Source organism: Protopterus annectens, chromosome 11.part0 (assembly GCF_019279795.1).
Source record: "Protopterus annectens isolate FY-2018-M chromosome 11.part0, PAN1.0, whole genome shotgun sequence".
Classification (NCBI taxonomy): Eukaryota; Metazoa; Chordata; order Ceratodontiformes; family Protopteridae; genus Protopterus; species Protopterus annectens.
This window is the reverse complement of record NC_056745.1, coordinates 66213108-66226681: the sequence shown is the minus strand read 5'-3', so window position 1 is coordinate 66226681 and position 13574 is coordinate 66213108. Positions and strand designations below refer to the sequence as shown.

Below are 13574 nucleotides of genomic sequence, written 5' to 3'. Positions count from 1 at the left end.
AAGATCCGCCTCCTACCAAGAAAAAAGGCCAAGAAACTCTGGTCTGATTCGGCTGCTGTCCAGCCTCTCCTGATGTTGGTTGAAAGCCCAGAGGGGTGCCTGGTTGTTATGTTGGATTCCTCGGCCACTGCTCTATCCAAGGCTGACATGGATCCAGCTTCTCGCACATCTTCAGAGGCTCTGCAAACATCCATTCTGGATGTTAAGGGGGAAAGTTGGCCAGTTATTTCAGAGGAAATGAGGATAGCACAGAGGAGGTTCCTACGATATTGGTTTAGTGTAGGCAAGGTTTTGAACTTCCTAAGGTGTTTAGGGCAAACATCCCTCAAAAGAAAAAGCAAAAAAAAAAATCTCTTGCTGCTGAGGATCCTCAGCATGAATGGCAGGATTTAATGCATTTATGGACTTAAAGCCCCTTCAAGGAGTTTCTCTGCCTACTCCCGGTTGGTCATCTACCCCATTCAAGATGCTGAGAGAGCAGGACTCCTCTGAAGAGGATTTTGATTCTGGGAAAGTGTCTGTGGCATATTTCTCAGATCCTTTCTCTGTTAGATTATGGCTGTGAAGAGGAGGATTCTGTTAGCCCAGATTCTCCTTTGGAAGAACTCTCCTTTGGGGATGCTGTTTCTCACATGATGGAATATTTTAAATGGGACTGCTATCTGGTTTCTGACGTTCAAAAGTGGTATGAGCTGCTCCAGATGGAGTCCCCTAAGCCCTCTGCTGTACCTCCAGTCTTGGCTGCCCTTCTAGATACCTTTCAGCAAACGTTTTGGCCCCAGATTCTCAACCTCCAGCCACTAAGAAACCTGATAGATTTTACAAGGTGCCTGATGAGTGTGTTAATGTAGAATTGCCCCTTCTGCTGACCCTTCTGTAGCATCCGTCTCTTCTGACAAACTCTCTAAACTTTTGTCTTGTACTAAACTACTTCCTTCAGGCAAGGAGAGTAGAACTATGGAACGGCTAGGCGAAAAAACATATATTGCTGCAAACTTGGCCTTTCGGGCTGTTAATTACCAAACCCATATGATCAGGTATGTTTTAGCACTTCTTTCTCAGGCTTCCCAGATGTGCTAATGCCACCCTGATTCTGAATGGACGGGCCTCATCCCTCTCTTTACTGGCTCTACTTCTCGGGTAGCTTGCCACTCTATTTAATGTGGTTATGATGCCACTGATGCCTACTCTAAGGTTGTTGCTTTCTTGAGACGTTACTCTCTGCTTAATCTTCAGCCTTTGCCGGATGATATTAAGGCTAAATTTATAGGCTGCTCGTCTTGTCAATAAGAATCTGTTTGGTTCTGCTCCTGAGCTTTTTAAGTGTCTTCAGGATAAGGGTAATGCCTTGCAGGAATTGAACCATATTTTTGTCTTTTCTATCCGCAAGTTACAGAGGAATTATCCATCAAAATCTGCTTTTGTTCTCTAACAGCTTTGCCCTCCTTCTAAAGGTAAGAAGGGTTCTAAGCGGGTTCCTCTTTCCAAGTCTACTCAGACTCCTACTTCTCAGAAACCTTTTCAAGACAAGACAAGTTTTACCTGACTGTTTGCGTCCCCTTTTCTTGAGTCAGGTTCTCTTTGTTTTTCCCTGTCCCTTCCCAGTTGGTTAAGGGTCACTCAAGAATTTTGGGTTCTGTCCATCTGTCAGGGAAAATTTATGGTAATCACTTCCTTCTTTTCTGGGCATTCCACAACCCCATTAGGAACAGCTTCCTTTTTTCCTAGAAGTGCTTCAGGGCCTTTTGGTACAAAGCACCGTTTAAGCTGTGCCTCCTTCCCAGGAGGGGAAGGGGTTTTATTCCAGAATGTTTTTGGTTACCAGGAAGGAAGGCACCTGGAGACCCATTCTGGACCTCCCCAGCTCGACACCTTCCTGAAGGTCCCTTCCTTTTGGATGTTATCCCTTCAAACCTGGTTTCCTCCTCTTCCTCCTCGGGCTTTTTTGGTCTCCCTGGATCTCAAGAATGCTTAGCTTCACGTCTCAGTTCATCCCATTTTCAGGACGTTTTTTAAATTTATCTGTTTCTTCCTTGCATTGTCGGTTCTCTGCTTTGCCCTTTGGCCTTTATGCTGCCCCAAGGGTTTTCATCAGATGCCTTGCTTCTGTGATTACCTTTTGCAGGATGAGATGGGTTCAGATCTCTCATTATATGGATGACCTGCTCATTCAGGCTTCCTTCGCTGAGATCTTGCTTCAGCACCTCCAATATAACATTTCTCTTGCAAAGCCTGGTGTTTACAATAAACTTCCAGAAATTAGTCCTGGTTCCTTCTCCGTATCATGTGTTTCTCTGTTGCAGTCTCCAGACCACTCATATGCTGGCTTCCCTGCCTCCTCCAAAGACTGTTTCTCTAATCACATTTTTTTAATCCTTTCTTCCTCTGGTTTCAGTTACAGCCAAGAGATTTCTCAGTGAGCTAGGATTCATGGCCTACACAATGTCTATGCTACCTGTAGTCAGGCTTCATATGAGAAAACTACATTGGTTTCTAAAGTCAGTCTGGCTGCAACACCGTCATTCACTAGATGATGTTCTTCATTCCACATTGCTGCAGTCCTAACTATTGGGTAGGGGTAGTCCGCTGTCCAGTCGGCCCGAATACCAAAGTATATGGCTGACGTCGGTCACAGCGCATTAGACTGACGTCAGTACGTCAGGGTACTAATGCGCATGACCGACGTCATATCCTCAGTCTTTTTTGCCGCATGGTCCGATGCAGAAGCAATTTTGCGAGTGCAGGTTGGCGTTCTGAAAGTTTCTGAAGTCAGAGTTTCAGACCGAATCAAAGTTGGCTAAGTACCCGTTGCGGAATATTTTGCTTTTTTCTTGCCTCAGTATTTAACCGGATGTCAGAAAAAGTGAATAACTGTATTTCTTGTGGGAAACAGATACCTCATAGGGATTACCATACTTTGTGTATACCTTGTTTAGGGCCTGAGCACGACGTAGTTGGATGCCGCTCTTGTGCTAGATTTAACAAACGCACTATTAAGAGAAGGTTAGACTGTGCCAGGTTAGTGTTTGGAAAGCGTTGTAATTATAAAATGCCGTCGGATGCTCCGACGCCCGCTTCAGCCAAAAAGCGCAAGGATAAAGCAGCGAAGCCTAGAGGGGAAGAACCGACAGTCCCGGACGTCGGTTCTTTAGAGGGCTCAGTGGAGCCGGAGGTTCTGCCAGGAGTTTCTTTGGAGTCTCAGGGAGAAACTGTATTGTTGCAGGATGTGTCCTCTCAGGAAGTAGGCCAGGCTGAAGGGGCTTCTCAGGTGGCTGTTCTTCCTTCTATTCCTAAGGTGGTTAGGGCCTCCTTCTGTTGCCAAGGCTTCTTTAAGAGGCAGGCCTACTTTAGCTTCTGTGGGGGTTTCTCCTACTGTTTCAGGGTCTTTGCCTAAGAAGCATATGCTAAAAATGGCAGAGGATTTGATTACTATGATTAGAGGTTCTATGCCCCCTCCTGATAAGAGGCCTAGGGTGGAACCTGAGTTTGAGAGTTTTGAGCAATGTTCGGAGGCTTCTGAGTCTTCTGCTGAGGACTTGCAGGAGTATCCTCCTTATTCTGATTCTGATGTGGATGATTCTACTCCTTCAGCTTCACCTCCTGAGGATTTTTCTTTTTCAGAGACCCTGCATTCCATGAGGGAGCATTTTAAATGGGAAGGTCAAGATTTCTCTGATTCCAGGAAGAGGCTTAGAGAATTCTTGTTTTTACCCCAGCATAGGCCTTTAGCTATACCTCCTGTTCTGAATGTTGTAGAAGATGTTTTTGCAGAGGCTTCACTAAATCCTGATTCTTTGCCTCCTGCCCCAGTTAAACCGGATAGGTACTATAGGGTGCCTGAAGCCCATAAGTATCTTTTTAAGAGTCCTAGGGCGGACCCAGAAACTGTCTCTCAGGGGCCTAAAGGTGTGAAGGCTTCTGTGGTTAAAAATCCTGTTCCTCCTGATAAAGAGGCAAGGGCTTTGGATAGATGGGGAAAGAAAGTGTACACTTCTTCCACTTTAGCCATGAGGGCGTTGAATTGTCAGTTTCATATGTTAAAATATCAGAATTATCTCCTTTCACAATTGAAGTCTAAGGTGGATGCTCTGGCTGAAGGTATTGAGTGTAAAGAGCTGCAGGATTTAGTTCATGTTTCTGAACAAGTGGGAAAGCATTCTTTGCAGTGTGGTTTTGATGCTGTGCAGGCCTCCTCGAGGGTGGCTGCCACTGGTTCTGTTCTTCGTAGGCACGCCTGGTTGAGAGATCAGAACTTAGCTGAGCATGTTGAGACAAGGATTTTGGATGCTCCTTTACAGTCTGATGTGTTTGGTTCACCTGTGGAAGCAGTTTTAAAGAAAATGGAGGACAAGGCTAAGTCTATGCAAACTGTTAAGGATTTTTTGCAGGTGCAGCCTCCGAAGTTTAGTAGAAATTGGCCTACTAAGGGGTGGACTTATCCTGCTTATGATTCCCAGTCTAGGGGTAGGTCTAGACGTGGTAGGGGCAGAGCTCAAGGTTCTTTTAGGCCTAGGACAGGGAGTTCACCTGCTCAGACTTCTGGTGAGGGCAGGGGTCAGTCCTTTCGTAAGCAGACCCAATGACCTGCCTTTTCAGCTGCCAGTACATTCTCGCCTGGCGGCACCTCTAGGAGGAAGACTGTCTCTTTTCAAAGAAAATTGGGATTTAATTACCCAAGACAAATGGGTTCTGGATATCATTCACCACGGTTACAGGTTTTATTTCCATACCTTGCCTCCTTTCAAAGGCATGCCAGACATTCCTCCTCTACAAAGAACAGAGGCTCGTAGACAAATTTCTCTGTTACTCCAAATAGGAGCCATTCAGTCAGTTCCTGTGCCAGAAAGGGGCCTAGGATTTTATTCTCGCCTGTTCCTGGTACCAAAGAAGGGGAACACGTGGAGACCAATTTTGGATTTATCTATCCTCAACACTTATCTGGACATTCCAAAGTTCAAAATGTTGACGTTACAACAGCTTTTACCTCTGCTGGGCAAAGATCACTGGATGGTAACTTTAGATCTCAAGGAAGCTTACCTTCATGTGCCTATAAGACTAAGTTGCAGAAAGTATCTGCGTTTTCGAGCTGGAAATTCTCATTATCAGTTCTCTGCATTGCCCTTTGGCTTATCTACTGCGCCCAGAGTATTCACAAAGGTTCTGGCTCCAGTGATAGCTTACCTCAGGCTAAAAGGAATTCAAATCTATCCTTACTTGGACGACTGCCTGATTCTGGCTCAAGAAAAGGAAGACCTTCTACAGCATTTGGAATATGTCATAGCAGTGCTAAGATGCCTAGGGTATTCTGTGAACGAAATAAAGTCCAGTCTAGTACCCTCTCAAGACATGTGCTTTCTGGGTGTGAGACTGAATACAGCAGCCCAGATGGCCTTTTTAACCCCGGACAAACAAAAGAATCTTTCCAGTTACTTCCATCAATTATCTCTTCAGTCCGGGCTGACTGCAAGGACAGTCCTTCAAGCCTTAGGGTTCATGGCATCTTGTATTCTGGTGCTTCCCAATGCCAAACTGCATATGAGGAAGCTACAATGGTATCTCAAAATCTATGGACACAGCACTGCCAGGACTTGGACACTGTCATTCAAATAATACCTTGCATTCAAAAGGAATTTTTGTGGTGGGCTCAGGAATGTCACCTAAACAAGGGACTCTCTGTGACCCGGCCAGAGGCAAGTCAGATTCTAACGACAGATGCCTCAGACATTGCTTGGGGAGCTCATCTAGATGGAAAGTGGATACAAGACAAGTGGCCTGCCAGACTACAGCATCTACATATCAACATGAAAGAGATGTTAGCAGTCCAGTTTGCATTAATGGCTTTCAAGGAGTTACTTCTTCCAGGGCAGGTGTTGATTCTAACAGACAACACAACTGTCATGTGGTACATCAACAAACAAGGGGAACACATTCTTACCCATTGTGCAGGCAAGCAATGATTTTATGGGAGACTGCGCTCAGCTTGCAACTAACTCTTCAGGCAAGGTTTCTGCCGGAGCACAGAACTCCTTAGCAGATGTGTTAAGCAGACAAATCATGGATCCCCACGAGTGGAAACTGGATCTTCATGTATTTCAAAAATTGACAGTGTCATGGGGAACTCCAGACATAGATCTGTTCGCTTCTCCACTAAACCACCAGCTGCCAATGTTTTGCACAAGGGATTTCATCACACAGCTTGGAAAGTGGATGCTCTTTCTTTCAGTTGGAAAAATCTTCATGTGTATGCTTTTCCACCTCTGCCTCTTCTCCCAAAGGTGCTTCTAAAGGTCAGACAAGACAAGCCAAGGATGATTTTAATAGCTCCAGATTGGCCTCGGCAGCACTGGTACCCATTACTGAGGAGTCTGGTAAGGAAGCCTCCATGGCCTTTACCCTCGATTCCACACCTATTGTCTCAGAGGGACGGTCATCTGCTCAATGTCAAGCTTCAAACTCTTCATCTAACAGCCTGGCATATTCTGTTTTGAAAGACAGCAGGTCTCAACTTCCTCAACAAGTTTTAAATGTGATTATGGAAGCAAGAAGACCTAGTACAAGGAAAGTGTACGAGAAAAATGGAAGAGATTTTTATTTTGGACTGCAGCAAAGAATTTGGAGATTTCGGAGCCTAATTTGAGTGTGGCTCTTCAATATCTTACTGAGTTATTGGACAAAGGTTTGTCTTTCTCTTCCATTAAGATTCATGCTGCAGCAATTTCAGCTCACTATGATTGTGACCCACCATTGTTTTCACATCCTTTGTTCAAGCAATTTCTTAGGGGGGCGAAGAATATAAGACCCCCGTAGAGCTCCTACTCCTGCTTGGGATCTCAATTTTGTGTTGGAGAAACTTACTCTACAACCTTTTGAGCCTGCAGCTACTGCTGACCTGAAATACTTGTCTTGGAAGACTGCTTTTTTGTTGGCCATTACTTCTGCAAGAAGGGTTTCTGAGTTACAGGCCCTTATGGCGGTTGAGCCTTTTTGATTTTTCATAAGGATAGGGTATCATTACGCACTAATCCTTCCTTTATGCCTAAGGTGGTTTCTAGTGTGGCTTTAAACCAAACTATTCATTTGCCTACTTTTTATGCAGATCCCCAAAATAAAGGGGAAAAGATTTTGCACACTTTAGATGTACACAGGCAATTGCGTTATTATTTAAGCAGGACTAAGGATTTTAGACAGTCTCCGCAGTTGTTTGTTTCTTTTGCTTTGAGTTCAGGGCAAGCCTGTGTCAAAACAAACTATTTCTAGGTGGATTGGGTTTTGCATTGCATTTTGTTATTCCCATCATGGCAAAGAGATTCCAGCGGGATTAGGCCTCATTCCACTAGGGCTACTGCCACTTCAACAGCATTTCTAAGGGGGTGGCAACTAAGGATATTTTGGAGGCAGCTACTTGGAGTTCAGTGCATACTTTCTCTAAGCATTACCACCTTCCTCTCTACTCTAAGTCTAGGGCTGGTTTTGCCACAGCTATTTTGCAAGGCATGTTATCAGCTCCTGCTTCCTTATGATTTGCCAGCCTCCCTTACCTCTGCTTTGGGATTCTACCCAATAGTTAGGACTGCAGCAATGTGGAATGAAGAACATAGTACAGTTTTGTACCTACCATAAATGTAGATGTTCGAGGATCCACATTGCTGCAGTCCAATTTACCCTCCCTCCTTCCCCTCTGTGTTTAGGGGTGGTTGTGTAGGTGAGTTATATTCTGGTACCTTTGTATATATTGTATATATTTTTGGTGCAGGTATGTTTGGTGTGTTTTGGTTTTGGCCTTGTCTTTTTAGGGTCTTCTGACATCTGGGGCAAGAAAAGACTGAGGATATGACGTCGGTCATGCGCATTAGTACCCTGACGTACTGACGTCAGTCTAATGCGCCGTGACCGACGTCAGCCATATACTTTGGTATTCGGGCCGACTGGACAGCGGACTACCCCTACCCAATAGTTAGGACTGCAGCAATGTGGATCCTCGAACATCTACATTTATGGTAGGTACAAAACTGTACTTTCTAGTCCCTGTTCTTCCGTGCCTTAAACTAGAGCTTCAGTGGTGGATTCATCAGCAGTCTGTCAAAACGGGACTTCTTTTCAGCCCACAGTCTCCCCTCAGAAAATTTTCTCAGATGCCTCAGACACTGGGTGGGAGCCTCTTTTGGTTTCACTCAAGGTCCCCAGGGTCTTTGGTCTCCTCATTTGAGTCGGACCACATCAATGTCAGAGGTGAGAGCTCTCCTTTTTGCCCTTCAGACCTTTAATTCCGTTTCTTCCAAGACCTCTCAAAATCTTCACAGACAATATCACAGTGATTGTGTATACCTTCTTTGTAGACTAGCTCTTAAAGTTTGGGATCTAGATGTCTAGTATCAAGTAACTCTTCAGGCGGTATATATTCCTTCAGTGCAAAATATAGTGGCTGTTTTGAGCAGGTACTAAACACAGGCACACAAATGGATGCTTCACAGAGATGCGTTTCTGGACATTGCCCATCGGTGGGGTACTCCTCCCTTTTGAACAGACAACTTCCTCATTTTTGTACCAGAGTAGCAAGTCCTCTGTCTTGGAAAGTGTGTGCCCTCTTTTTCTTGGAAGGGGATGTCTCTCTACATCTTTCCTCCCATTCCTCTGATTCCAAGAGTCCTGCTTTATCAAATCCCCCAAAATCTTGTTGATGACTCCCTTTTGGCCCAGACAGCATTGGTTCCCCCTTAACCTAACCAGGGACAACAACAAGTTACCTCACAGGGTGGACTTTCTCACACAAGACAAAAGGTCTCTGATCCATCCTCACTTGTCCAGTCTTCAATTGAGATTGTGGTTGATAGGGTTTTGATCATTTTTAGACACCTTTTTTTTGAGGATGTGCTTAGGGTTCTGCAGGAGGCCATGAAACCCATTACCAGGAAATCCTATATGTCCAAATGGAAGAAATGTTCTGTTTGGTGTCTTGCTCGTAACCAGGTGGAAATCCCTCTGGTTCTTTGTGTGAATTGCTCCATGCTGGGTGAACATATTATTGTGGGATCATAGGAGGTTACTAGACTATCAACCCGGAGGTCAGTTCAAGCCTTACTTTTTCATTCCTTTGTACTACCATAGATACTCTAGTCAGTACCCAGGACTGTGTTTTTTAATGACTGCCCTTGTCCAGGAGGGTTGTGGGCGCTTTCCCTTGTAACAAAACACCCACAAATTACCACATAGGTGGCAGCCCCCTTTATACAGAATAGGTAATGAGAGATCTGGGAACCCAGGTAGATAGTAATCTCTCCTTTGACAATCATATTGCCAAAGTATTTAGGAAATCCTATGTGGCCCATCTAATTACTAAAGGGTTCGCATCTAGAAATAGAGGTTATAGTGCCTCTCTACTCATCAGACCCATCGTAGAGTACAATGCCCCATTTGGGATGTACCTTACAAGGCACTTCCAACAGCTGGAAAGGCCACAAAAGTACCTTGCCAAGAGGATTACTGGCCTCAAACATACGTTCTATACAGATGTACTGAAAAAACTCCAGCTGTACTCCGTGGCATATCGCTTACTCAGAGGTGATCTCTGCCTGACTTACAAAGCCATGTCCAGCTCAGAATTTATGGACATGCTCCATCTAAAGAAATCCAAGTCACTGCAAGCCCACACGGTCTAGTGCGCTAAACCTCGCCACAACAATAAATAGAACATTCTGGAGGGATAAATTCCTGCTACAGAGACTCCCCATGCTTTGGAACAAAATTCCTATCTACATTAGGCAGAGCCCCTCACCAACACTCTTCAAGAGAAACCTTGACAAGTGGATGGATAACAGAAAATACACCCTTAAGATCACTTCATTGGCTCAGTTAATTAATCAATAGGGCGGCGAAAGCCGACACTCTGGCTAGGCTTATAAATGCCCTCTGGCAGATAGCCTAGTACCTACCTATGAACCTATAAGAATTTATGGTGTCCCATCTAGCTTTCTTTTGACCAGTGTCATAGAGGTGCTCTGCTTCACATGAATTGGCAGCCTATTCCAAAGACTCTGCAGTCGCTGGGAGACAAATCTGTCCCTCCAGTAAGTCCTTTTCAAGTTGCAGGCCATATTTAATGTCCCTAGAACAGGTAGCTTTAGTCCTGTTTTATTTATGGCTGTGCAGCAAAATTATTAGATTTGGGTCTGAGATTGCTCTGTAGGCCAGGCACAAGTCTTCCCTAAGAAGTCTATACAATACTGAGTATAGTGACAGAGACTTTATTCGGTCTGTGTAAGGCACGTGCTGGAGTCCCTCGATCTTGGTTAGAAAACACTGAGGTCTGTCCAATTGCTGCAGGTGCTTTGTATGGTATGTGCCGAAAGGAGCATTATACTCAATTATGGGCCTGATTAGTGATGAGTGTAGAGGGGTTATAACCTCCTTTGCTCTAGAGGCAATGCCTTTGCTAATCAAGTGTGCTACGTAGAAAGCCTTCCTTACTACAGTAGACACATGATGGTCAAAGTTAAGGTCACAGTCTACTTGTGATCCCAGATGTTTTTCGTGTTTCACTGTTGCAGTCATTACATTTGGGTAATCTGCTGGTAGGTTGCCCTCAGTCTGCCTGAATTCCAAAGTCTTGGGTCCTGCATTGGTTGCGGTCTTCTCTTCCGTGATGTCAGGTCGTCAGGGGTATAAAACAAGCAGCCAACACCATTTTCTTTAGTCTTTCTTGCCACGCGGTGCCCGAAGCAGAAGCATTTCGCAAGTGCCGGTTGGCTGACTCCTGAAGTATTCGAGTTTGAGTTTCAGAACCGAAGTCTTCACTAAAGCTAAGTACGCCATTGGGGAAACTTTTTTTCTTGCGTCATACCAATGTCAGAAAAATTTAATAATTGTATTACTTGTGGGAAGCAAATGACTCTCAAGGATTTCCATTTATACTGTATTCCTTGCCTAGGCCCTGATCACAATGTGCCTGGCTGTCGGTTTTGTGCTAGATTTAACAAATGCACTATTAAGCGTCTGTATATTTTTGCCTCAGAGTATTTTGGAAACGGATTTAACTACCCAGAAATGTCGTCAGATAGCAGTCCAACTACTGGAGTACATAAAATACACAAAGAAAATGACAGAGAGGCAGTCGAGGTCCAAAACCGACGACGAAGCTTCTAAGCCAGTCGCTGGTTCACCGGTACTCAGTGAGACGCTTTCGCAGCCCCTGATAACCGCTACTTTCGAGTCGCAGGCCTCTACCGACACCCATGTGGAGTCAGGCATGCCGCGAGATACTCAAAGTATTGGACCCACGGATGTATCTCCCTCAGATGGGTCCGGAGCTGCTGAGCAGGCACTGGCTTCTGAGGGTGTATTCAGGCCTCAACATTGTTATATCAAACCTACGACAACTGCAAAACCAAAGACAAAAGCAACTTCTAAAACTAAAAAAATGATGCATGAGCCACTTGCACAGGCCTCTATGCCTAAAAAACGATTATCAAAATGGCTGAAGACCTTATTACCTTGATCTAGGGTTCCCATCCCCCTCCAGGTAAGAGGCCTAGGCAAGACACTGATTATGAATCTTCAGATCAGGTTTCTATTTCTTCTGATCAGGAATTATCTATACCTCCCTATGAGGATTCTGATGCAGAGGAGTCTATTCCATCTGCATCACCTCCTGAGGATTATTCATTTGGAGAAACCTTGCATACTTTGAGGGAGCATTTTCACTGGGAGAGTCAAGATTTCTCAGAATCAAAAAAGAGGCTCAGGGATTTCCTTCTCCCTCAGCACAGGCCTTTAGCCCATACCCCGTTTTCGACATTATGGATGTGCTTTCAGAGTCAAGCTTGACCCCTGACTTCTTACCTCCGGCTCCCAGCAAGCCTGACAGATATTACAGGGTCCCTGATTCACACAAATTTTTATTTAGAAACCCTGCTGCGGATCCTGAAACTATTTCACAGGTTCCAAAGGGAGTTAAGGCCTCAACAGCAAAAAATCCTACCCCCTCTGACAGAGATTCAAGGTCAATGGATAGATGGGGAAAAAAGGTTTATACATCTGCAACCTTGGCAATTAGGGCCTTAAACTGCCAGTTTCATATGCTCAAGTATCAACAACATGTTATGGGATTTATGAAACAGAAAATTATGTTGATTTCTGAATGTGCAGAAAGTAAAGAATTGCAGGAATTATTGCATGCAGCTGAACAGGTTGGAAAGCATACTTTGCAATGTGGTTTTGATTCCTTAGAGGCATCCTGCAGGGCCGTAGTTACTGGATCTGTGATTAGGAGGCATGCCTGGCTAAAGGAACAAAATTTGTCTGATCATGTTAAAGCTAAATTACTAGATGCACCTTTACCGCATGATACTCTGTTTGGTATTAAGGCAGAAGTGGTTTTAAAGAAAATGGAAGACAAAGCTAAGTCTATGCAAATTGTAAAAGACTTCTTACAAGTGCAGCCACCAAGATTCAGTAGACACTGGCCTACAAAGAAATTGGTCCTTTCCAGTGTCGGAGCTCAAAGGGGCAAATCTAGACACCCTAAGGGTTCCAGATACCAGGCACAAGATTCATACAGGTCAAATCAATGGGGCACTTCTACCTCCAAATCTGGAAGAGATAAAGCGCAAACCTACAGAAAACAGTCCCAATGTCTTTCCTCTGCCTTCACCAAGCACTTATGTTTTGGCAGCACCCTTATGGGGAAAATTAGCAGTTTTTGCTCAAAATTGGCAGTTAATAACCCAGGTGGGTGCTAAACATAGCATCACAGGGATGCAGATTCCATTTCCATTCTCTGCCAATGGCAAACGGTTGGCCAGATCTGCCAAAAAATCAATGGACAGAGGCACAGAAACATGCTGCGTCCCTCATGGATATGGGGGCCATTCAGCTAGTACCAGAACAGGAAAAAGGACAAGGTTTTTACTCAAGACTGTTCTTGGTACCCAGAAAGGACAAGGCCTGGCGGCCAATACTGGTTTTATCGATTGTGAACACATAATTGGACATTCCAAAATTCAAAATTATGACTTTGCAGCAGCTTTTGCCCATGCTGGGCAAGAATGCTTGGCTGGTGACATTAGACCTAAAAGAGACATACCTGCATGTCCCAGTAAGGCAATCGTGCAGAAGATACCTCAGATTCAAGGCTGGCTTAATGCATTACCCTTTGGCTCATCTACTGTGCCCAGGGTAGATAACAAGCAGAGAACAAGGACACTCTTCTTCAACACCTGGCGTTTGTGAAAAGGCTTCTAACAGGCCTAGGGTACACAATAAATGAAAAGAAATTACAACTGGTACCCTCTCAAAAGATAACATTCTTGGGTGCAAGCTTGAATACAACTTCCCAGATGGCTTACCTCACGCCAGACAAGCAAAGGCAACTGACTACTTATTTAAAACTGATGGCAACAAAAACCCAGTTATCTGCAAGACAAATTCTGCATGCTTTGGGCTTCATGGCATCCTGCATCCTACTGATTCCATATGCAAGACTGCATATGAGGAAACTTACAATGGTACCTAAAATGTTTATGGAGTCAACATTGTCACAGTCTGGAAACCATGATTCCTCTCCTTCCCTGCCTACAACA

General features: G+C 44.5%; 1 protein-coding gene across 1 annotated transcript in view; it reads left to right on the top strand.

The window, feature by feature from the left end:
- Window positions 1-13574, top strand: part of GXYLT1 (glucoside xylosyltransferase 1) — a 790439-nt gene that overhangs the window by 292647 nt on the left and 484218 nt on the right. The window contains exon 6 of the mRNA XM_044087446.1: window positions 7653-7680. Within this exon, the coding sequence (XP_043943381.1) occupies window positions 7653-7680 (28 nt within the window). The remainder of the gene's footprint in view (window positions 1-7652; window positions 7681-13574) is intronic.